This window comes from Halichoerus grypus, chromosome 8 (genome assembly GCF_964656455.1).
Source record: "Halichoerus grypus chromosome 8, mHalGry1.hap1.1, whole genome shotgun sequence".
NCBI lineage: Eukaryota > Metazoa > Chordata > Mammalia > Carnivora > Phocidae > Halichoerus > Halichoerus grypus.
In genome coordinates this window covers 146821114-146845272 of record NC_135719.1, presented here as the reverse complement: position 1 = coordinate 146845272, position 24159 = coordinate 146821114, and the positions used below count along the sequence as shown (strand labels likewise).

The following is a 24159-nucleotide window of genomic DNA, read 5'->3' as shown; positions in this document are numbered from 1 at the left end:
CCCGTCCACTGTGTCTCCACTCTGCAAAGTCGGGCTCACCATTTAAAGCTCAGGGCAAATGTCACTTCTCCTGGAGGCTCCAGGCATGGTTTCAGGACGTCTCCCTCTACTCCCAGGGCCCCTGCTGCTCCTTCTCTCTCTGCCCTTAGCACTTTCTTTGTCTGCTTGTTGGGTCCTCTCCCGGCAGAGGCGGGGATCTGTCTGCGTGGCCCCTCTGTGCTCCCAGACTGCAGGCCTTCCCCTCATGGCACTCTGGGGCTGGATCCTGCTTCTCGGCCTCTCATCTGACCTCGTGAAGTTGTGAGCTCCAGGGCAAAGCAGTGCCTGCCAGATGCTCAGAGAGCACAGGCCTGCTCCCCCAGAGTGTGGGGGTGCTCCACAGGCTCTTCTGCACGTTAGTCCCCCCAAACTCTCCTGTCCCTCCTGTGAACCACGTGGTGAAGTTTCTATCACAGGTATGTCCAAACCGGGTGCACGTCAGTGCCCCCAAAGGCCTGGTGTCCCCCACTGGTGGGTGCCCAGGGCGGCGAGGACTGGGGTCTGCTTACCGCTTGGCTTTCGTCTTCCTTTTTATCAGCCGGCTTGTCTGTTTGGGAGGCTGCTTTTCTCCTAATACAAGGAGGAAGAAGGTGCAAATCAGCTCCTGAAGGTTCTCACACTGACCCAGATGCCTCTGCTGGGCACAGCCTGGTCCTCAGAGGAACCTGTGGTGGGGATCTGACCCCTGCTTGGTGTGAAAGAGGCAACTGTTCGAGCGGCCTTGGCGATGCCCAGGTGAATGTCCAGGTCTTCTGTGCTTGTCCCATGACCCTGGGCACAAAACAGGTCTGGGCAGGGAGAATAGGGCCCGGGGGGCATTCCCATGTCTGTTTATAGCACCTGAGGGCTGGAAGAAGTTGGTTTGCACCCTGTCCAGGTTCCCTGGGGGCCTGGGTCTGGCCACGTGGCAGCTGTGCTTCCAGGACACTCAAGGCCAGGCCACGTGGGACAGGGAGAGGTGCCCCCAGTCACAGGTCAGGGCTGGGGGAGCATTCTGTCTTCAGGCTGACTGGCTTAGGGAAGGGAACCCCACTACCTTGTGGGAAGGAGAACGACCTCTTCCTACCTTGGAACTTAGTCCTGCAGCCGCACCCTCCCTGATCTGGAACACCACTGTGAGCCTGCCCTGCTCAGAAAGGGGAGGACCCCCGAGAGCTATAATTGATGCCCTCTGCTCAATCTGCCTGCTCCCCACTTGCCTGGACCCCATCTCTTAGCCTCTGAAGCCCACCCCTATGTTTTGGCCTCGGTGGTCACCCACATCTGGCTAACTCCCAAATCTACACGTGCCCCCGGGCTCAGCGAAGCTGCCAGAGCATGCAGCGCTCGCGGAACTCAGGAGGTGAGGTTGTCCCGGCCAGGGCACAGGCCCACAGGAAGTCGTTCCTCCTAGAAACCTGGGGAATCCTCCCCACCAGCCTCTTCCTCACAAGAGTGGAGCCAATGCAGGGGTGCCTGGGTGGCTCAGGCGTTAAGCGTCTGCCTTCGGCTCGGGTCATGATCCCGGGGTCCTGGGATTGAGCCCTGCGCTGGGCTCCCCGTTTGGCCTCTGGGGAGTCTGCTTCTCCCTCTCCCTCTGCCCCGCCCCTGCTCATGCTCACGCTCTCTCTCAAGTAAATAAAAATCTTAAAAAAAAAAAAAGGAGTGGAGCCACTTCTGCCTCTGCCTCGTATTTCAAGTCTGTCCTCCTGTCTTCACTTTGGACACCTAGTGACGGCCGGCAGCACCTCTTTCTAGAAACAGCGGCCTCCCGGCTGGGCTCCCCATTGCCACTTTGCTCTCTGACACTCTGTCCCCACCCAGAGCCAGCCTTTAATTTTCTAAAGATACAGAGCAGGCAGGCATGGCAGTCCCGGGAGGGCCCGGCACACAGCTCTTGGCCATGATGACTTTCCCGCCTGTACCCCGCTGCTGGGAGAGAGACCTTGCCGCAGCCCCCCGAGGGACAGGCAGAAACTCCACACTTCCAAGAGCGGCTCGCTGAACCTTGTGGGCGGGGTGCACTCATGCTTGTTCTGGGCGGGGCCTCGACTGTCCCGCCAGCATCTGGGCGTCTCACCGGCTTCTGGCGACGCCGACCTTTTCCTGTCCTCAGGCACTTCCTCTGTGTTTGGTCTGAACCATCTAGGCCTGGTTGTTATTGCTGACGCATTGATTTTGGACTTGGGGAAGGCGTGAATATTTTCTTTTTGAAAAACATCTATTTTTTTTTTTTTTTAAGATTTTTTTTTAAATTTATTTATTTGAGAGAGAGAGAATGAGAGAGAGCAAGCACATGAGAGGGGGGAGGGTCAGAGGGAGAAGCAGACTCCCCGCCGAGCAGGGAGCCCGATGCGGGACTCGATCCAGGGACTCCAGGATCATGACCTGAGCTGAAGGCAGTCGCTTAACCAACTGAGCCACCCAGGCGCCCGAAAAACATCTATTTTTACACAAGGCCCCGCTCACCTCTGTGAGATGGAGCCCAAAGTGCGTGCAGACAAGGCTACCTCTTGCAGCCTGACCTGCGGTCACTCTCCCCCACGCCCTGGGCTCTAGGCCCGGTGGCTCTCTCAGCCTTCCCCGTGTTGTAGCACTGCCCACTCGCCTCAGCCTGGACAAGTGCTCTCCTCCTTCCGGCCGCGCTCTGTGGAACCTCCTCTGGGAAGCCCTCCTGGCTTCCCCCAGGGAGAGATGACCCTGCGAGCCTCCATTCTGTGGGTGACAACTGCTCACCGTCTGCCCTGCTCTTGGTTACCCGTGTGTGCGGTGGGCCAACTCACGGCTCCCTCTGCTGCCCTGGCCGTGTGTGCGGAGGCCCGGCCCCTGCTGCAAAGCCCCAGGCCAACCACCTGCCCTCTGGGGGCCTGGGTCTCCCACCTCATCCTCACGGAGCCGTGCGCACTTAGTGAGGGGCACCCCGTCCAGCTCTCGCCAGGGCGAGCCCATTTGGAGGGAGACTGAGAGGAGGCCGGTGCGGCTGCGGCTTCCGTGGACAAGGAGCATCCTGACAGGCCCCGGGGGGCCGAGGCCTCGACAACCTGCGCCAGCACGCTCCTGCTGCCACATTTACGAGGAACATCCAGGCTCCGCAGCCCTTCTGACAAGGAACTGCCCGGCCCCTCCGCCTGCTGCGTCAGCTCAGGCGCGACCGTGAGGCACAGTGACCCGCTGATGGCCTTGGGTGAGCGGGAGCCACAGCTGCTGGTGTGGAGAAGGGGACGAGCAGGCCCTGGGCCCCAGTGCCCAGCCGGGACACGGGTGGAACTCTTGTTCCGCCTCCCAGGGTGGTGTCCTCTGGGCTCCTGCCCTTCAGAAGGCCTCTCCCTGTGCCCCCCCCGAGGGCCCCCGCAGGACCGGCCCCGCAGCACGCACTCGCCGTCCGAGACTCTGGGAGGCGCCAGCACCGAGACGTCTCATCTATGTTGGGATCTGAAGTGTGGGGAATGCGCCGCTTTCCCCTGGAACCCATCTCCAAGATGGTCTCCAAATGTCCCTCTGCCCGGCGCGAGGCTGGTACAAGGGGGCTGCGTCAGTCAACCAGACGAGGAGGGGCTGAGCGCTGAGAGGACTCCTCCGGGCCTGACGCCTCAGGCTGAGCCCCCGGGAAGGGGAACCTGACTGACAGTCCCCTGCTTGGCTGGGCCTGGGGGACAGTGGGCCCTGGGGCCGGGCATGGGCTGCACATTGATGCTGAGGAGCGGGAGATCCCTGACAAGTGGCTGAGTCTGGGGGGGCCCGAACACCCACCTCTTGGCCAGCAGCTTGTTCATTTCTTCCATGAGGCCTCCTCCTCCACCCCCACTGCTCGCCCGGTTGGCGTCAGACTTGGAGGTCCCGCTGGGGCTGGAGCCTCCGGATGCATCTTCTGGCTAAGGGGTAAGGACGTGGCGTTTCAGTCTGCGGCGGGAGGTCACTGGAGGGGGAGGGGGTGCATGCAAGCCTGGACGGGATTCTTATGGTGGGGCGCTGCAAGAGGCCCGAGGCTCTCGAGTCCCACCCCCCCAGCCCCACAGGCAACCAAACCAGAGTCCAGCAAGGGACCGGGACCGGCTGGTCGGCTAGCAGACACTGCCCAGCTCTGCTGGCTCGCGTCTGTGCCCTCGCTAAGGTGGGTGTGACGTGCCGGGGAGGCGGCGGCTCTGGGGAAGGAAGCCAGATGCTGTCTGGGAGCTGCTGTCAGAACCGCAGCCACACTCAGCTGCCCCGTGGCCGTCCCCCTTCCAGGCCGCTGCAGATGTGCTGGGACAGGCAGGCGGACCTCTAAGGTCCACGTGGGAGGCAGGAGGGACCCAGATCCAGGAGACCTGGGCCTGAGTCCGAACCCCGCAGCTGACTGCCACCTGGTGGGCCAGCTGCTCCCATGGCCGTGCCTCAGTCGCCTCATCTGCAAGGGGGTGCTTCTCGCCCCGCCCGTGACGGTCAGTGGGAGGGCCAGCACAAGACACGGGAGAGCACTGCCCGCTAGGCGGTGAGAAGGCGGCCCCCAGCCCGGCCCGCCCGCACCCACGGACGCTTACCCGCTGGACTCTCCTCAGCTTGGCCCCAGCCAAGGCAGCAGCCAGTCCGGACACGGAGCTCTCGTCGTGGCTGGCACCCTGTGTTCCTCCGGCTGGCAGTGGGGGTGGGGGAGGGGGGGTGGCCCCCGTGGGTGGAGGTGGGACAGGGGGTGGGGGCGGGGGTGGGGGCCCGCTACACGAGAGGGGGGCGCTGGCTGCAGATGAGGGGTGCCCCGGTGGGAGGATGGGTCCTGGAAGGCAAGGGTGGGGCTTAGTTGGTCCCTAGTCCCCAGCTGCTACTTCCCTGGAAGGAGGGACAGAGGGCAGCCTGCTCCTCTGAGGGACAAGCTCAAAGTGCTTCTTCCAGGAAGCCCCCGTGGGATGCACCCAGCCCTGGTCTGTCACTCCCGACCCTGGTCTCCCCAGCATTCTGGGGCTTGGCTGGACCCGGTGTCACATACGTAACATCCCTTGAACTCAGCTAACTTTCTCTTGCTCTAATCGTGGTCTTCCCACGGGAGATGAAGTGCTTTGGTAGCACAAACTGCATCTCTTTTTCCTTCCCTGTACCCAGCACCACCCCAGGCACCGGGCCGTCAGTCCCCGAGATGCAGCCAGGTGCTGTGGCGGGTAACTGGTTGCAGGGCTGAGTGGGGCATATGTTGGGGAGCCGTGCCGAGTGTTGGGCAGTCCTCGGTCCACCATCCGCACAGCCCTCCATCCAGCGCCCAGCAAGCCCCCGCCGTGCGGCCAGCACGGTGTCAGGCGCTGGGGAACGCGGCCACAGGCTCTCTGCTCATGGCCTCGTGGGCAAGCAGTGAGCCAGTCACACAGACGGATGCACCTCTGTAACGGTGGCAGGATGGCGTGTGCTACTGGGAGTGGGCACACGGTGGCCTACAGAAGAAGGGCTCCAACTGCAGAGCCGGAAGTTCGGGGACTTCCTCAGGGAAGTGGCCACCACGCTGGGACGGTGACAGAAGAGCAGGAGTCGAGTTTGGTGAAGGAGGAGTGGGGTCGGGGTCGGAAGAAGAGCATGGGACGTGCCGGAGAGGTGCTGGAGAACGTGGAAGGAGCCGCTAGGAGGCCAGCTTGGACAGGGGTGACGGGAAGCGGTGACGTGGGACAGGGACGGCTGTGCATTAAGAATGTGGACAGTGGGCCAGAGCGGGCAGGGGGCCCACAGGGGGTCTCGGTGCAGAAGTCTAGCTGAGAGGGGCTGCTACCAGCCAGCATCTGCCTGAGTGGGGGCTCTTGCCACCGGGCAGGGGGTGGTGCTCGGTCTTCCCATCAGTGAACCGGGGTAACATTCCCCAGCTTACTGCACAGGGTGTTTGAGAGAAGCACGTAAAACGCAGGATCTGAAGGTACTCGCGGGGCTGGGAAGTCCTGTGCTTACTAATCAGCACTGCCACTCTTCAGGGGACCTTCTCCTGCCTCCCTGAGCTCAGGTCCAGTCAACGGTTGGGACGATCCTGCACCTCGGCTGGAGGGGCTCTGAGCCCCGGGGCCGGCGGGGCCCGCCTCTGTGTGGCCTCACAGCTGGCACTGACTTGGTCACCATGTGTGCACCCTGATGTTCCGTGTCCACTTGTTTGTGCCCCCGACTGGACACTGAGCTCCCTGGGCCGGGGCGGCATCCGCCTGGCTCACCGCCGTGTGTCCCTAGCCCTTAGCGCAGTGCCAGAGCCGTGGCCCGTGCCCAGGGAGCATCTGCTCGGGCAGCCAGTGCTGGGGGACCAGAGGCCGGTGGGCAAGGGCCGGGCCGAGCCGAGCTCAGCCTCTCCCCCCAGCTCTGTCCCCTTGTCCCCCTGCTTTCATCGGATGTGACCGTCACACACTGAGACCTATGCAGCCGGCAGCTCTTCCCGGAGGGCGCGGGGTGCCCAGTGAAGGGGCCGGGTGCAGCGAGAGGAGCAGGCCCCGGAGGGGTTCTCACCTGTGGCCGAGGTCCTTCTCTCTAGAGACTCCTGCCGCTGTTGCTGGTGCTGCTGAGGCTCCATCACTTGTCTGAAAAACAACAGCAGAGCAGGCCTGACGTTTCGGCGCCGAGAACAATGGGGCTCTGTGTCCGGGAGCCCGGGCTGCGGAGTCGGGTTTCGCTGGCACTCCCTGACCGCCGCTGCACGGCCCGGGCCGGGGGCCTCGGCGGTGAGCTTGGCCCGTCCGCCCCGGCCCTGCCCGCCGGGCTCGCTGTGCTCACTCACGGGGGGCGGGGCATGTGACTGGCTCTAGGTCCCCGAACAGGACAGCGCTGGCAGCACCCCTGAACAGTCTCAGGCACACCTCAACAGGGAAGCCCCTCATGAAGGCTGGGGCGACCATCTGGCTGAGAGACCAAGCTTCTCCCCAGGCTGGACAGGCTCATCTGACTTTTGGGGGCCTCTGGCCTCAGCAGCCCTGACCTCAGGGTCACCCATTTTTATTACACCTGACTACGTTTCCTGGAACAATTTAGGCATTGCTGGTTGCCAGGAGAGGTGGACACCAAGGCTGCACGTCCTCATTCTTTTTACCCCAGATCCAGCCGCAGGCCAGGCCTCCGTTAGAGATCAATGCTATGTGTGCCTCAGCGAGCACAAATGTCCCCTCCTTAAGGCAGAGTGACCTCGGTGCTCTTGAGGGCTGGTGGAGTGAGGACACCGACGCACAAATATGTCCACGGAATCCGAGACTGAGATGCCGGGGCAGAGGGGGGCTCAGAGTCATGCAGACCCTGGAGAGTGGCCAGGCTTCAAAAACTGTCGCGAGCCAACTCTAATTAGCTGTGCCGATGAAGCCCAGGGTCACGGGGTGTTCGGACACCTACTCTGGGCTCAGGAGGAGAGCGCGCGGAGGCAAGCAGCGGTCTCTGCCTGGCAGGGAAGGCGGGAGGGGCGGCCGGCGGAACGGGAGGTTGCCGCCCATGTGTCTGCACTGCGCCCTCAGTTTACAGCGAGCCGGCGCTTCTCCGGTGCGGGCACCACGCCTGGCATGTAGCAGCTGCTCAGTAAGTACTTTGTGAAGCAAGAAATACATGGAGGAAGGAAAAAATACAGCTGCTTTCATCTTCAAGAAAGGTCAGTGATACAGCACCTCCTCCCGAGGGGACGCAGAGTTTACTGCAAAGACCAGTGAGAGGTAGTGAGCTTTCTGGCTCCTGTTCTGGGATCGTGGCTTCGTGAGCATGGACAAGTCACGCCCCTCCCCTGGGCCTCAGCTTCTTCTCCGCAGAGGAAGCACAACACGTGTTCAGGGGGCTCTTGGAAGGACTATGTGCGATCCCTACGAAATAATGGAAAAGACCTTTCTGGCATGAAAGGTGTTGGAAAAGCTCTCAGCAGTGCTTGCATCAGCTTCTCTATCCAAACTGCTGAAACATCATCCAAAACTTCAACTTTCCCAGCAGGATCCATATGCTTAGATGCCCTCAGCAAAATGAAAGTGCTTGGAAATCCTTAAAAATCAGGTGTGGACTTAAGACTCTGTTTGTGAGAGAATACAAGGTTCCTGTGCTTGGAATCATCACCTGGTGTCTGGCCCCACATAAGTCCTCTCTCCCCTGGGCCTCCCTCTGTGTGAGGTGACCAGCAGGGACACAGAGGAGCGGGGTCCCCGCCCTGTGGCCTGTGTTGACTCCTGCAGTTCACAGCCGGGCCTCCAGGGGGCACTCCGGCCCACAGGCAGTGGACTGCGGGCGGTCTCGGGAAGGAATGCTGGACTTGGATGGTGGGTCAGGATAATGCAGGGTGGTGTTTAACCAGTTCTGAGAGATCTGCTTAGGGCCCATCTGCTCTGTATGTTCATTCCTGAGTCTGGTGGGACTCACCCATGCCCTTCTCGGGGTGGAGGCAGCCCCAGGACCCGGCAGAGTGCTGAGCTGGGGCCAGACAGGCTGCCGGTCCTGGTTGTGCCTCTAACTTCTCCTTACTTTGGGCAAGTCCTTTCTGCTCTCCTGGCTTGTGTGAGCAACGGTACCAGTAACAGGAGCCCCGGAAGGTTAGTGTGAGGAATAAAACAAGCCAAAACCTGTAAAAGCCCTTCATAAACAACAACGTGCTGTATTTCTGAGAGGCCAGAAGACAGGCCCACGGAATCAAGAGACCCATGGGAATTGATAAAAGGAGTCTCTCTTGCCCATAGGCCGTCTAGAAGCACATTCCCATCTTTACCTCCTTTCTTTGAGGCGAGCGGAGCGAGGAATACCACTGTCACGTTCCAATGGGAAACTGAGGCCTAGAGCAGGAACCTGCCTATGGTTACAGAGTACCCCATCGGGGAAGAAGGCGCCCAGAGGTTACTGAGCCTCGGCCTTTACTCCTCAGAGTGGGGGAGAGGCTAGAGGAAGGAGGGCCCCAGAGATCCTCCCAGCCAGCGGAGGGGTGGGGACAGGGCCTCCCCAGCTCCAGCCCAGGATTCCACGTGAGCCTAGCTGCAGGCCCCCAGCTCGGCCCCTCTTCTGAGAACCTGGATGGGGAGGGCCTGCACCAGGCCCACGTCCTGGATACAGCTTCCACAGAGCCCGATTCAGAGCCTCTCAGAGATACAGAGCCCCTGCCAAGGCGATGGCAGGCTGGGTGCACGCCCTGGCCCTGTCTTCCCTGGCAACGTGACCTGAGGCGGCTGCTCCCTCCTTGGCCACCATGACTCGTCTGTAACTTCAGGACGACACTGGTCCTTCCTCCCAGTTTGAGCGCTTTAGAAGCTCCCTGGAGCGAGGGTGGGTGTCGTCCTATGGCCCACATCCCACGGGAGCTGCCTCCTCTCAGGCTGGCAAACAAGGACAACAACACAGCTCTGGCCAAACTGTTGAAGAGCTGCCGCAGCCCCCGAAGGGCGTTCACGGCCTTTGTCCACCTTAGTCTCCGCCGGGAAGTGAGGGGCCCGGGGTTCAGATCCTCCTGAGAGGCCGTGGCACCCGCCCGAGGCATCCACTGAGGGAGTGGCGGGCAGCACAGGACGGTGCCCAGGCCACGGGCGTCAGGCAGACAGCCCTGGGTGTCTGTCTGCCCATCTCCAGCAGCGCGGCCTTGGTCACGTTCCTGAACCCCTCCACGTCGTGACAGCTACCTCCTGGCACATGTGGGAGGGCTGAGTTCATCCTGAGCTCAGGATGCTGCGGACTGCAAGTCGCCATGAGACCACACATCCCCTTCCTCACTCTGACAAAGCCGCGACCACCTTGCTCCCTCTTCCTTCTGGTCAGGCCTGTCCCCCCTTCAGTGCCTGTCTACGGGAGTCGAAGGGTGCCACTGGCCCTGCTGGGTGGGGGATTACCTTCTCTGGATGTCCATCTCTTCAGGAGAGGGGCCATTCTGCACCTGACGCTGGCTGGAGGGGCCTGTGGGACAGAGAAGCACAGAAGCACAGAGGTTAGCGGAGAAGAAAGGCCCTGGCAAACCAACCTGGAACTCTCCCTGTCTCTGCCCGCCTGGCCCACAGGAGCCGACCCTGACCTCTCAACAGGTACAATGCCATCCCCAGACTGTCCCCTCAATCACGTCTCTCTCCGCGTCTCAGGGCTCTCCTCCCAGAGCCCACGAACCACCCCGTGCTGCTCACACGGCTCAGAGACAGTCCTTCAGCTACTGAGCCCTCTCGCCTTCCCTCTCCGACTGCCCCACAAACCCGTTCCACCTAAAATCACCGGTGTGCTCGGCATCACCAAACCCAGCAGATCCTTTTTTTTTTTTTTTTTTTTAAAGATTTTATTTATTTATTTGACAGAGAGAGACACAGCGAGAGCGGAAACACAAGCCGGGGGAGTGGGAGAGGGAGAAGCAGGCTTCCCGCGGAACAGGGAGCCCGATGCGGGGCTTGACCCCAGGACCCTGGGATCATGACCTGAGCTGAAGGCAGACGCTTAACGACTGAGCCACCCAGGCGCCCCCCAGCAGATCCACTTTGTCCTGCCCTGTGAGCAAAGGAATGATTGTCACGGTGGGTTAAGCGTCCGAGCCAGGGACTCGCACCTGGTCCAGTGGAGACACAGCCCAGTCTCCCCACCACGATGCGGGGCCCTCCTGCCCACATCCAGGAGCCTGCAGCCGGGGGTGGGCAGGACACAGCAAGGCACGGATGGCAGAGTCTGTCACTGACCGGGCCACACACTGGCCCTGGGGGCAAGGGCTCAGAGCAGCCCGGGTCTGCTGCGAGCGCCCTATGTTCAGATGGGGGTTGGTGATGAGCCACATTCACAAGAACAGGCAGGCTTCTGCCCCAAACAGAACGAGCTGATTGTTCCTTCTCTTTGCCAGCTCGGGTGTCACTGGGGAACTGCACAGAGCCACAGGGACAGGGCAGAGACTCCAGGCAGGCTGGTCTCATTCCTCCCTGACTACATGGGGAAGGGGCCTGTCTCCTCCCCAGGACAAACGGCTGCCACGCTCAGCCCACAACAAAATCCACGATGTGAAGGCTTTTCCCACAAGTGCTTCGAGCCGCTGAGGGATTAGCAGGTCGTCCCCTGGATCACGGACACAGCGGGATAGACAGCAACAGAATCCCGAAGCTGAAACAGATCATCTAATTCTAGGCAGCCTCCGGCCCAGCACAGGAGTCTCCTGTGTGCCTCCCAGCCTGGTCCTCCTGCCTGATCCCAGCAACGGAAGCCACTACCTCCCGTGACCACGGGCTTTCTGCCACGGAGGTCTTGAACCTCCCCGTCCTCAAAGGTCCTGTCCCCACCACCAGGTGGGACACAACATGGGTCGAATCTTTTCATGCCCAAAGTGAGCTTCCACGGCCACAGCTTCCAGACTTTGCTGTCCCGGGCCCCAGGATCGGCTCTAGCCAAGTTTTCAGGGAGCCACGCCTTGCCGCCTTGCTGGTCCCCGTGTGAATGTTTCAGCTGGGGAAGGAGGAGGATCCAGACGGTGGGCAGCGGGCCTGCTGTGCGGCGGGAGGAGAGGGCCTTCCAGCACCCAAGGAAAGAGGCTGCCCTGAGTGGAGCAGCCCGAGCCCGCCCCTGCTTGCTGCCTTCTGCTGCGCTCGGATGATCGGCAGCACAGACAGTGCCCGCACACTTCCGCAGACGGGCCTTTTGTAAATACCTGGCCTGGCAGCCGGGCACACGACAGGCACGAGATCAATGTGAGCTTGCTTTCCCCATCGCTAATGAAATAATTTAACCTATATCACTTTGCTCTTCTTTATAGAAATTGGACTTTCTGACTACAAGTAACATGTAGTATGGGTTCAGTATAGACATGAGAAAATTTAAAACAAATTAAAAACCAGATCCTTGACAGGGATCTCTTTTGTCTCCTACTCGGCAAGGCCCCGGTCCTAGCGCCCCTTCCTCCTTGTTCTGAGGAAGCAGGGGCAGGAGAACCCCGCTCCCTGGCAGAGCCCAGGCACTCTCCTAACTTAGGTCAACTTCATTTTCGTTCTCACAACGCTGTCAGCCACCGAGAGGACTTGTCTTGGGTGAGGCGGGCTGCAAAGGGGAAATGACTTGCTCTGGGTCACACAGCTGCGAGTGGTAAGCCAGACTCACAGGACCTACAAAGGCCACTCTCTCCCGTTCAGTCACACCATGGGGTCGGACTGGGTGAAGAATGAAGGTGGCAGGCTGGCACGCCACCAGAAGAGCCACAGGACAGGGGGCTGCAGCCCTCACACAGCGTCCGCAGGTCGGACAGGTGTCCCCTGAGCCCCACCCAGAGGCTCTGTGCCTCCACCCGCTTGTCCTGGCTCAGGCGGGAGGGATTCAAGACAGCCCAGCCTGCCCTCCCCGCCCCATTCTGGGACTCGGGCCTGAGCTGCTTTGCCGCTCACTGGGCTTCTGGAAAACCGAGCTGCTCTGCCTCGCTCTAGGGCCTGGCCTCGGCTGCCGAGCCCGTGCCTGAATCTGGAGTCGCCCCTCTTCCAGGGCTGAGCCCGTTCCGGAGACCCTGTCTAGCACGTGGTCTAAGGACTGGAGCCCACCCCTACCCGAGCCAGGCCCACGCTAGCACCCAGGTCGTGTGATGCTTGGGTTCTGCTAGCGGCCAGAGGTCTCTGTGTCCACCCGCCTGGTCTGGCCTCGGACACTGGGGCCGTTTCCCATCCCTTCGTTAGGACCCCCGATGGCAACCAACCGCCTACACAGTGTTCTGTGGTGGTCCTGTGCTGGGGTCCCTCATTCTGCCTGTTGGGCTGGACTTCCTCCCAATACCTTCAGCCAGCCTGTTCCTCCAGAGAGTGGGAACCTGGCTGCTCCCAGGGGGTCTGGCCCCCTGCACTGCAGACATACTTCAAAACCCAACGGTTGGAATTTTAGATACTACAGAGCAGGAAGAGACAACGCTTGGCTGCGTAAGGCCTTCCATTCTTCTCAAACTAAGAAAATGTGAATCTGTTTTGAGCTACGAGGATCCTTGCCATTAGGAAGCATGGTCCCTCTGTCTCAGAGGTGGGAGCTGGGGCCCAGGGAAGGGGCCTGGCAGCGTCACACGGGGTCTCTGCAGCAGACGTGAGGCTCCCATTGTCTCCTTACTCCTGGCTGGTTCCCCCCACTGGCCCCAGTGGACCCAGTGGCAGAGGGAGGGACGAGGAGCAGGGAGGAGGATCTCTCCTTCTGAGCTGTCTAGGGTTCATTGGGAGCCCTGGCACAGCTCCCTTGCAGGAGCTTCTTCAGTGGGAAATCCCAGGGTGGGAACACTGTCCCAGCGTCGGGTTATTTCTGATGAGTCCCTGTGTGGTGCAACTGGAAGCCAAGGTGGAGGCCATGCAGAGCCCCCACCACGGAGTCACCTCAGTCAGCCGCGCCTGGCCTTCAGGATCCAGGGGAGGGAGCAGGTGGGGACCCAGCTCCTCCTCCTGCACCTCCCATTTCGAGTTGGTTATCAGGTCTTACCGTGGCGTGGCGTTGTCTGAGATCCCGAAAGAGCCCACCTGCCTCTCCATCTCTCTCCTTGACAATGCGTTGGGCCACCAATGGGGACCCTGTGCACTCCACTCTCTCTCCTTGCTTCCCGCCCCTCTTCCGCACAGACATCACAGCTCCATGATCTGTGGAAAACCCAAGCCTGACCCTCAGGGGGTTGGGTGCCCACTCTGTGGAAGAGACTCCAGCCCCCGCCGCAGCCGCTGCTCCCGGCCCCAGCTCTGCAGCAGACCTTTTGCTCCCTGCATCTGGCCGCCACACGCTGTGCTCCCCACCTCTCTGTCCTTGTGTGGGGCACTCAGTCCACCTGGGGTACCGTCTGCTCTTCCAGGAAGCCTTCCCACATCCTCACGCTCCTCCCTGCTCCACACGCAAGGGCCTCTCTCACAACCCAACTCTCTCACTAATACTAAAGAGGTTTGAAGGTTTGAAAGCAGTCTTCTCTTCCCTAGGAGCTCTTGTGCTTCTTGAGGGCAGAGAGCACATCTCCTACTCATCACCCCGTGCACAGTGCCCGGCTCACACCGGACACCTGGTCTATTCTGCCGAGCTGAGTCAGGACGGTTAGAGGGAACTCGTGACCACCAGCCCAGGTAGGGGAAGCACAGGTGAAGGGATGGGGCTGAATTCGCTCAGATAAAAAGAAAAATCACTGAAGAGATAAGTCCCAGAAACACAAGTGATCCCCAAGTTCAGGCTTGTTCAGAGAGGAGGCCAACCAAGGGACAGTCCCCGGGCTAAGTACTCCCTGCCATAACCAGGACTGAGCTGCTGACCGGACGCCTGAGAGACAGCGTGACCCAGCCTTTGTCACAGGGCACGGCGTCTGACCTGCTCTGCATGCAGCTGTCTGCTGACACCCCTCATTGTACACGTATGACAGACGTTCGTTTGGGGAGAGCACATTTGACTGCCTTGTCCCCCCCAAGGTACTGATGTGGGCAGGCAGGCGGGGGTGGGGGGCAGAGTCGGGAGGGAGAAGGCCTGGCCTGAGCTCTGCCCCACACCCGTTAGCTGGGCCTCCCTGTCTATAAAATGAATATAAAGGGGACCCCTGAAGCCAACAGTGGTGCCTCACCGAGCTGCCGTGAGGGGTAAATGAACTGCATGAAAAAGTACTCTGTAAACCGTAAAGGCCTGAAAACTATTTGTTTTTATTAGTATTCAGAGCAAATTCTTGGGGCGCCTGGGTTTAGTCGGTTAGGCGTCTGGCTCTTAATCTCAGCTCAGGTCTTGATCTCAGGGTCGGAAGTTTGAGCCCCGTGTCGGGCTCCGTGCTGGGCGTGGAGCCTACTTAAAAAAAAAAAAAAGGCAAATTCTTTGGTTGGTCTCTCCACAGAGTCCAACATCTCTTGCTAATCACTGACCTGCCTGTGTCCTTGCACACTCCAACAGCCCTTGACCCCAATCAGGCCGCTGGTGCTTTTAGGAAGGCGCCTCTCTCCCCATCTACAGAGGGCTGCCTTCTCCGCCGGCCTCCACCACCTGCCGGCCCTGGTCCAACGACAGCCCCACACAAGGGGTGGTGTGTCCCTGGGAGGTGAGGGGACGTGTTGAGGCCAAGGGGCTCCTGATGCTGACCTCAGTGTCGCAGCTTGCTGAGTGTGGGAGCTGGTCTGGGGCTCCAACTAGGACAACTCTCATCCTCTCTCACTTGCCTCAGAGTTTTGCCAAAGTCAAATAGAGAACCTATCGGCACTACAGACGTGCTAACGAGAGAAGGGAAATGTGAGATGGAACAGCAAACAAAGGGGGGGAGAAGCAGGGTGCCTGTGCATGACTGGTGTGCGGGTCCAGCCCATGGCCTGGCAGAGGGTGGCCTGTGGCCTGGCCGATTCCCGTCTGGACAGAGTGAGGGGCAGGGACACAGGGCGAGGCCCACATGGACACTCGCAGCTAGGCCTCTTTGCTCCAAGTCCCGCTGGGCAGTGATGCTTCCTGGGGGAGGGGCTGACTTCCTGCTGTCTCTGAGGCCCACCTTCCAGATGGCTTTAAGTTCCACCAAACACCTGCACCTACAGAACATGGTGGTGACCCACCGGAGGACTGTTCATCCTTAGGGGTCATGAGGTGGGAGAAGAAGAGGAGAAAAAGCTAGATGCGGCGGAGGCTGGGCCAGACTCCAGCCACGAGCCTGCCTGGGAGGGGTGACGTGGGAGCCTGGCCAGAGGGGACAGGGCTGGCCCTCACCCCACAGAGGCCGAGGGACCGACCTGGGGCAGTGGTGTCAGCCAGACCAAAGGAGAAAGTGGGGCCGGGGGTCTGAGGTCATCTCTGAGGGGCAGCACCTCTTCCTGGGACCCTGGTGTACTAATGATCACCACACCCTACACAGGGCTGTTCCGCGGTGGGACGAGAGCATACGTGGCACTGGTACTTTCTAAAGGCGTCTATAGCATCTGTCCTGGATGTAAAGATTTGACAGAGGATTCCAACGTGAGGTACAGTCATCTTCGGGAAAGCCACCCTTGTTTAACAGAAAGGGGTGGGAGGAAAACCTGGTCGCGTGACCGGCTCCAGGAGAATGAACCAGATGTGTGCGATGCCCCAGGACCCCCAGCCTCGCTGCGGAGCCAAGAGGCGTGCAGGCAACAGGCCGGGCCCAGGTCCCGCTCGGTTGTAGGGGCGCCTCCCTGCGGGGACTCTGCAAGCGCCGAGCCCACTAGGACACCGCGTGTCGGCTTGCACGGACCAGGAAAGACCACGGAACAGACCCAGGCAAACAGAGCGGTCTGACTTTTACTCTCCAGGGACAGAACTTTCGTTCTCTGTATTCCCAGCACATATTGTCATTCTTGGCATACGGTCAACACTCGGTCAATATTTGTTGAATAAGTGACCGATTAGGCCCCAGGCAGACTGTGTGAAGATCTCCAACCAAACATTGAGACTACGGCAGGCGGCACATTCTTAAAGTTCTTGGCTCATGGCTGGACAGAGTCGGTGGCCAAGCCGGCCACGGAGCCTCATAAGCCTTTCGATATGACAGCAGGTCGCCAACAGAGTTGGTGCTCGGAAATGACCACAGATGGGATAAGGGAGGAGAGCCCAAGTTTACCGAGTAGTTATGATGTTCTGTGCCCAGGCCCTGTGTAGGGTTCTCACTGCTAGTCTGCCTCCTCATGGGCTGGAATCTTGCTAGCACTGTTCCCAAGGGTCCCCTTCGGGACCAGACAGGCAGTCTTTCAAGTGTTGGCCTAGAGGCCTCTGGACAGTGGGCAGTGCTCATGCCCCTCCAGGCCCCACCCCAGGGAAGACAGCCCAGGCCTCCACTACCCCTCACCCCACTTCCCAGTCCTTCCCCCCTTCCTGGCTGGCCTCTTCTGTATTGCTCCAGTTTATACAAATCCCCTTCAGAGGGAATCTGGGGCAGGAGACCCAACTTCCTGTTGGCGTTCTGCTCTAAGTAGTTAGGTGCCTTGGGGAGTCCCTCCCCTCTCTGGGCCTCAGTTTACCATAAAGTGAGAAGGATGGAACCAAGAACCATCTAGTTCTAAATCTCTACAATTGAAAAGGACAAAGAAAGAAATATACCAAGATGGGGATAGTGGTTATCTGTAGATTATGAAATTATTTCTCTTTTTGAACTTCCAATTTATGTACAAATGGGATGTATCACCTTATGATAAAGAAACACATGGCTGGGAGTCCCCAAGGAGGGAACAAATAGGGACTCTGACTCTATCCCCATAAGTCTGGGGGTGCAGGGCAGGTGGAGGCCCTTACAGCTCCTGGCCCAGAAACCCCACTTTAAATTATACAGCCTGAGGTGCGTAGATAAGCTGAGGCATTGCGGACACCTCCTCCTGAGAGAGGCTGTCCCCCTGCCTGTCCATTAACATTCATGAGGCACTGGGCCACCGGCCCCCCAGCTCCTCTGGGACGGGAGGGACAGGCTAGGTTTCGAGTTAAGTCTCTATAGGAAAGGCATCCCCTGGGCCTCCTGAAAAGATGGAACCTGAGATCCCAGGAGTGCCAGGGACAAAGGATCCAGCACCTGCTCAGTGATGCTTGATGGCATTTCTGGCCAGCAAACGACAGCTACCTAATCTGGGCTGGGCAGAGTCCCAAGCCCCTCTGAGGCCCCCTCCTCCCCTCTGCCATTTCTCTGGCTGGCTTCTTCCCCTCTCTCCAGAGGGTCCCTGCATTTTGCATTGACTCAGAGCGGCCCTTTGAGAGGGAGGCATCCTTCCTAGACCAATGCCTTAGCTCCTTCCCCTCTCATTTCAAGGCCTCTACTGCTGAGCACGCTGGTGTCCGGGTGGGAATGGAGTCTGTGATCTGGGCCCGAGTCTTCAGAGTTGCCTCTCCAAGGCCACACAGGAATTGGTGGCAGAGCTGGGACCAGTGCCCAGGACAAGTGTCTCCCAGCCCAGGGCTCTGGTTGGACAAGCAGCTGTCTCCCCACTGACGCGCTCACAAAGCCAGGGTGGCTCGGCAGTAGACAATCCTGACGGCCACCTCCTGCTTTAATGACAGTTCAGTTGCTTGCCTGAAGTTACCCTGGGTGACTCTTCCAGTCCTTTCCTGCCCAGGCCTTACTAAGGAACCGGGGCTCACCGTGGGCTGATATGTGAGGCAGCTTGTTTTCTTTTACTCCGATCACTGGAAGCAGCTGAGGTTTCACCCACTAGACTCTTGTAATAGACCCTCATTCCTGAGCCTGCCAGTTAGGGTTCAACCATCACCCCGGGTGACCAATGGCTAAAGGTGCATCAAAGGGGCCAGTGTCTAAACGACCTGTAGTCCTGGAAGGTCAGCCAGCGCAGATGCGGGGCTGATTCAGAGAGGGAGCTAAGGCCTCAGCCACACAGGGAGAAGCACCTACCCGTTCTGGCAGCGATGCACCCCCCGGGGGCTAGAGAGAGCAGACCTTTTGCACGGTGCCGATGGCAGCCGCAGGCCTGTGGAGGCAGCAGCTCCACCTCCCTGTCCCTGTCCTTGCACAGAAGGCTCGGGGGAAAAGGAGGACTTGCTTGCATGAGAAGCTGGGCTGGGACCTAGGTTCCTGGCTTCCAGGCCAGGACACTGCCAGCCAGCCTGCCTCATCCCCTCAGGCTGTGTCTCAGGCCACTTATTTTCCTACTGAAATAGTTTTTCTCCCTTTCCTAATAAGCTCCCTTTGGGACCTACAACAAACCTTGAAAAGAATCTCAAACAGAATAAAGTAAAGAAAAAATCTGTCACACCTTTACGGTGTGTGTGACAAAGTGCCTTTGCATGATTCTGGTCATTAATCTGCTCAGGGCGGGGCGGGGCCTATCAGACCTCCTTATAGGTGAGGAGACTGAGGCTCGGAAAGGGTGAGCAACCACTCAAGGCCACACGTGTCTTGAGTGACCAGCGCTGCTGGGACAGGAGCCCACGGCTCCCGAGCCCAGTCTGCACACCGCTGCTTCCGTCCACACTTCTGCAAGGCCTCAGTGCAAAAGAGTGCTTCCCCTCTGGTCAGCCACTCACGGGTGCGTCGTCCCAAGATCCAGAGCTCACGCCCACCACCCCAGCAGACGGGAGCAGGAGGGGTCCATGAGGAGCAGGGAGGAGCCCCTGTGAGGAACAGGGAAGACCCCCTCCCCCGCCCTCTGAAGAACAGGAAGGAGAGGCCTGTGAGGAGCGCAGGAGCCTCCCATGAGGACTGGAGGGACCCCCTTCCCACCCGGTGAGGAGCAGGGAGGGGCCCCGTCACCTACAGCTCACTCTGCAAAGCACGGTGCAGTCACAGTGGCAGAAGCAGGAGCAGTGGAAGGTCCACTCTCTGCTGACCATTACGGGCAGGCCCCGGGCGCGGTGCAGGAGGGCGCTTCGCGCATCCCGGCCACTTACCTGTCCTTCCTCAGCCGCCCGGCTTAAGCAGTGGGAAGCCGATACGCCAGCCAGCCGTCAAATGGGCTTCACTGCCTCAATCTTTAATGAGGCTTCCCAGCTAACCTATCAGAACCCTCCTGCCTACCTGATTCCAGCCAGCTCTGGGGGCTGTGGACAAGTGTCCAGACCCCTTGTGGGGTCAGCTCACAGGCCTTGGTGACACCAGGTATCTGCCAGAAGAGCCCCCCCGCCCCACCGTGGCTCCCCTCTTGTCCCCTATGGGCGCAGAGCCAGAATGGAACAGGGGAGCGGCCAGAGGCAGAAGCCTGGGCCCGGTCTGCCTAGGCCACCTGCTCTCCCCCGGTTCCCCCGGCGACCTGGCTTGCTGTTCCTCACGCTTCCCCTCCCTCCCTGCCATCACGTTTGCTTCCTCCCACCCCAGCCCCGCCACTCCTGGTCTCTCTCCCAGCCCAACCAGCTCCAAGGCCTACAAGAGCTCAATCCTTCAACCTGCCAGCAGGCACGCGTCTCTTCCACTGCCCTGGGACCCCTTCCTGTCGTCACACCTGTGGGCACAGAGGCTGTTCCTTCTGCCGGGAAGACTTGTCCGCACTTCTCTGACTGGCAACCCCCGGGACCCCCAGAATCCAAGTTAGGTTAGCATTCGCTGGCTCGTCAGGGGGCTGCGTGGGGGTGTTCCCCTCTTCCTGCTGCCTGACCTGCTGGAGCGCTCTGTGCCACTGTGCCCCAGGGAACGCACCCACGGCCAATACCGGAATTTCTCCTCTGTTTACTCCCCTGAACTGTGAGCTCGAGAGCAGATCCCATGCCTCTCCCTTGTACCCAAGCACCCTGCACAGGGCCTAGCAGGAAGCGTACAGAGCACGTTTGTGCGGCCAGTCCAAAGCCGCCATCACACTCTCCCTGGGAGAACCCGGTCAGCCCCGGTCCGACTTGGCTTTCCACTCTGTGCCTTCTACTGGTCTCTAGGAAATGCCGGCTCTCTGGAAAACTGCCCCTCAGGTCTGCCCTCCCTGGGCTGTCTAGGCCCCAGCCTCATGCTCTTCTCAAGTGGGGGGTCTCTCAGCCTCACGCTTGCTCCGAGTCACGTTTGCAGATGAAACATCAGGAAGCAAAGCTCTTTCGTGCTGTTCCCCAGCCAGGGCCCTAGCAGGTCCTATCAGCACCCACGGGAAATCCTCACTCTTGGACCTGAGGCCTCCTACGCTCTAACTTGCCTGGCCCAGCCGCTAACTGCCTTCTCCAGCTCCCTCTTGCCCAACCAGTGACTTACTTGGGCCAGACCCCACTTTCCTTAGCATTTTCCCTTGTGGATACTTGACTGTTCCCTGTTCCCTCTTTCCTTCCCTGGGTATAAAATGCAAGTATGCAAAATATGCACACATTCGTAAGGGACAACGCTGGACTTGAAAGGAATCTGGCATCTCCCTCTTCCCCAGACACTACTGGGAGGGTCACCTGAAGGCTGGCACCTCATCTCCCCTTCTATTTCCTCCTTGAAGCAGGGCTCACATGGTCCTGCTTGTCCAGATCCTTCCCCAAAAACTGACATCCATTCTAAGGGTCTTTGGGACCTGGAATAGCTGGTCACGGTCCGTCTTTGGGGCTGTGTTTTCCTGTCTGTGGCGCTGAACTAGAGTGTTTACCTGGTGCCCACCACATGCCAGGCACTGTTCCAGGCGCCTGGACTTGAAGTCACTTAGAGCTAGATGCAGCCCTCGCTCTGTCACTTACTCCTGGACGGGTTACTGTAACTCTGTTTTCTTATCTGAAAAATAACAAAAGCACCGTCTGTCTCGGGGTGTGGATCAATACCACGTTAGTGTCAGCCTCAAGTCTGATGAGGTGCGATCCACTGATGCGGTCTGCTTTCTGTTTTAGGTAGTCCCGCCCAAGTGACATTTCGTGTCTGTGAAATTCTCATGACATATCCCAGGAGCGGTGTGATCCTTACCCCACCAGGCCAGGGACGCCCCGAGACATTAAAAGCTTGCCTACATCAAATCCGAGAGTGACAGAATCAGACCTAGAACCGGGTCCTGCAGCTGCCAATCCCACGCTGTCACCTCCGCAATGGTGATGCTGTAGAAAGTGCCCGGAGGTGAGGCTGTCAGGGGCAGGCTCTCCTGGGTGCTGAGCCAGAAAGCCAGCTCAAGGCCTGCCCGCCGGCCGTGGGCCACTTCTCCTTAAAAAGCAGTGCCTGTGAGGGAAAAGGAGCTAGAGGAACGTAAGGGGAGGCCACACATGCCTAGGCTGCAGGTTCAGCAGACCCACGTGCTCATTCTGTTTCAGCTTCAGTCTCTCCCTGACTTCCTCCCCGAGGAAGGCGCACTGGATGGCCCTGCAGCCTTGCATGCCCTCCCAGCTGGGCAGTGCCCACGGCCACCGGCAGGCCTCACCCTGGCTGAGCCGCTGGGTGCCCCAGGAGGCCAGTAATGAAGTCCCAGCATCAGCGTTTGCAAAAGGGAGAGGACGTGTGCTCCAGAACACGGGCAGGCAGACAGGTAGCTGGATCTGAGCGCTGCCTCTGTGGTCTGACCTTCCGGCCTAGTTTCTCCATCTATGAAACCGGGGTCTTGGGGCGCCTGGGTGGCTCAGTCGGTTAAGCGTCTACCTTCGGTTCAGGTCATGATTCCAGAGTCCTGGGATCGTGCCCCATATCGGGCTCCCTGCTCAGCAGGCAGTCAGCTTCACCGTCTGCCCCTCCCCTCGCTTGTGCTCGCTCTCTCTCAAAAATAAATAAAAATTAAAAAACAAAACAAAACTGGAGTCTTGGCTGATGCGGTCTATGAGGCCTTCTGCAAACTAGTTAATGAAATATATTTGTTTCTTCAACAGGTATTTATTCCCAATTTTGTACTCTGATGGAAGAAAGCAATTGAGTGAAGTGATTTCTAGACTGAATCATGTAAGAACATTCTGTTAATGGCGCCTGACTTGGCTCATCTCCAGCTGTGCCTGAGTCCTCGGGGTCAAACCTGGTGGCCGGCAGTCCCCCTGCGCCAGTCACTCCTACCCTCTGCTTCTGAGGCCGGTCTGCTCTCTGCCCTCTGCTCCTAAGCTGAAATGGGCTCCCACGGCTGCAGCAGGCCCTTCCAACTGGGGGTGAGCACCCCGACAGCTTGGTGGTACTCTGGGGGTACGTGGAGGAACGGAGAACACAGACCACCTGGAGATCAGGTTTACTGAAAGGTCAGTAATTCAAACTCAGGAAATAAGCCCAGATAGATCATGGAGTACAACAGAAAATCTGCACGAGTCTGTAGGGACTTTGGGCCGCATCACAACCAGCACAGGGGGGCAGGCTCCCGGCCAGCGCTGACGGCCCACCCGTGCACTCCGAGCCCAGCCCGAGGGGCCTGTCGCCTAACGGGTGCTGCTCTCCAGTGGGTCACCCGCATCTTCCTGAAACGTTTCTGTCTTTCCTGCCTCTCCCTGGTGGTCCCTCTGCTTGCGACGCAGCACGTCCCCACTTCTACCCCATAAGTCCACCATCCTCTGAGGCCTGCTCTGGGCTTGCGTGAGGGAATGCTCTTCCTGTGAGCCCTGCCCAGCCTGGCGTCCAGCTGCCTTTTATTAGAGCCGTGTAGGTGCTTGTCTGCGCCCCTGCTGGACTTTGAGCACCTTGCATAAGACAAACACCCTATATTTATGCTTCCACATCACCTTGTTGAATTCTCAAAACAATGTGACAAGCTGTTATTATTGCCCCGTGTAATAGATCAGAAAATGGAGTTTCAGAGGCATGAATCACCCACCTAGAGCCATCTAGAGCTGGGTCAAGCCAGGAGTCCTTCAGCTGTACCTTTCTGCCACCGAGAACAGGGCCTGCATTGCTCTGAAGCTGGGAGACAGGCCGGCGTCTGTGCACTGTGGGTGCTGAGGCCGGCCTCCAGAGCAAACCGTTGCGGACCCCACTCGGAAGAAGTCAGAGGTGCTCAGAAGCAAGAGCCATGGCGCCCGGGGAAAGAGATCCAGGCTGTGATTCTTCATCTCTGAAGATCTGCTTGGCAGGGAGGGGAGGCTGTGAAGGCCTGGGCCTGGGGGGGCTCCTTCCTCACAGCTCTGGGGCAAGGGCTCCATCTCAGGATGTCATATTCAAAGGCTGTCCTTCAGGACCTGGCCCTGCCTATTCTGCAGCCTCGCCTCCCACAGTGCCCAGGATGGGCGGTGCTCCTGTGAAGGGCGCCAGGCCCTGGCAAGTCTCTGTGCTTTGCACGCGTAGCTGCTCCCTTTGGAACTGTTTCTCTCTTCTCTCCTTGGCAAACTTCTCCCCACACTTTAAGACCCAGATCAGGCTTGCCTGCCGGCCCTGTCCCCCTACCTCAGCCTGCGTGCCAGGCCTCCTCCCTCGTCTCCCGCAGGCCCTGCCTGCCCTCTGCCAGAGCACCTGCCACGCCATGCCATCAAGTCTCCCTTCTCCCCCTGAGCCCCAGAAACCCCGGAACCTGCTTACTCATCTCTGTGTGCTGGGGCACGGCCCAGAATGGACGCTCCGTAAATGTCTGTGCATTCATTCATCACACAAATATCAGCGTGCGAGGCACACAAACCGCTCCCCTGGAACTTACGCAACCAAGACCTACATGTAAGGAGAACACAGCAGGGAAGAGAACGGAGGTGGCAGGCGACAGGTGACGTGTGAGCAGAGGTGAAGGAGCCACGGGCTCTTTGCAGGGGGAACATTCTAGGCCAGAGGGACATGAGGTCTAAGAGCCTGTGTCAGGAGCATGAGGGGCGTGCACAGGGAAGCAACAAGGAGGCCGATGTGACGGGAAGTCAGCGGGTGAAGCAGAGTGGGGGGAGCTGGGCTCGGAAGGTGCCAGGGCTGAATAGTCCACGCAGGCCTTGCTAAGGATTTGGGTTTGATTCTGAGTAAGACTAGAAGTCTCTGGAGAGTCTTTTTTTTTAGATTTTTAAAAAATTTATTTATTTAATTGACAGAGAGAGAGAGACAGAGACAGAAAC

The 24159-nt window shown here is 59.3% G+C and overlaps 1 protein-coding gene across 4 annotated transcripts in view; it reads right to left on the bottom strand.

Moving 5' to 3' along the window:
- The window catches only part of EVL (Enah/Vasp-like), a 146814-nt gene that overhangs the window by 8785 nt on the left and 113870 nt on the right, over positions 1–24159 (bottom strand). For all 4 annotated transcript variants that reach the window (XM_078054217.1, XM_036100044.2, XM_036100042.2 and 1 more), the window contains exons 4-8: positions 9774–9837; positions 6457–6527; positions 4539–4768; positions 3769–3890; positions 549–609 (exon numbers count right to left, since the gene is read on the bottom strand). In XM_078054217.1, the coding sequence (XP_077910343.1) occupies positions 549–609; positions 3769–3890; positions 4539–4768; positions 6457–6527; positions 9774–9837 (548 nt within the window). The remainder of the gene's footprint in view (positions 1–548; positions 610–3768; positions 3891–4538; positions 4769–6456; positions 6528–9773; positions 9838–24159) is intronic.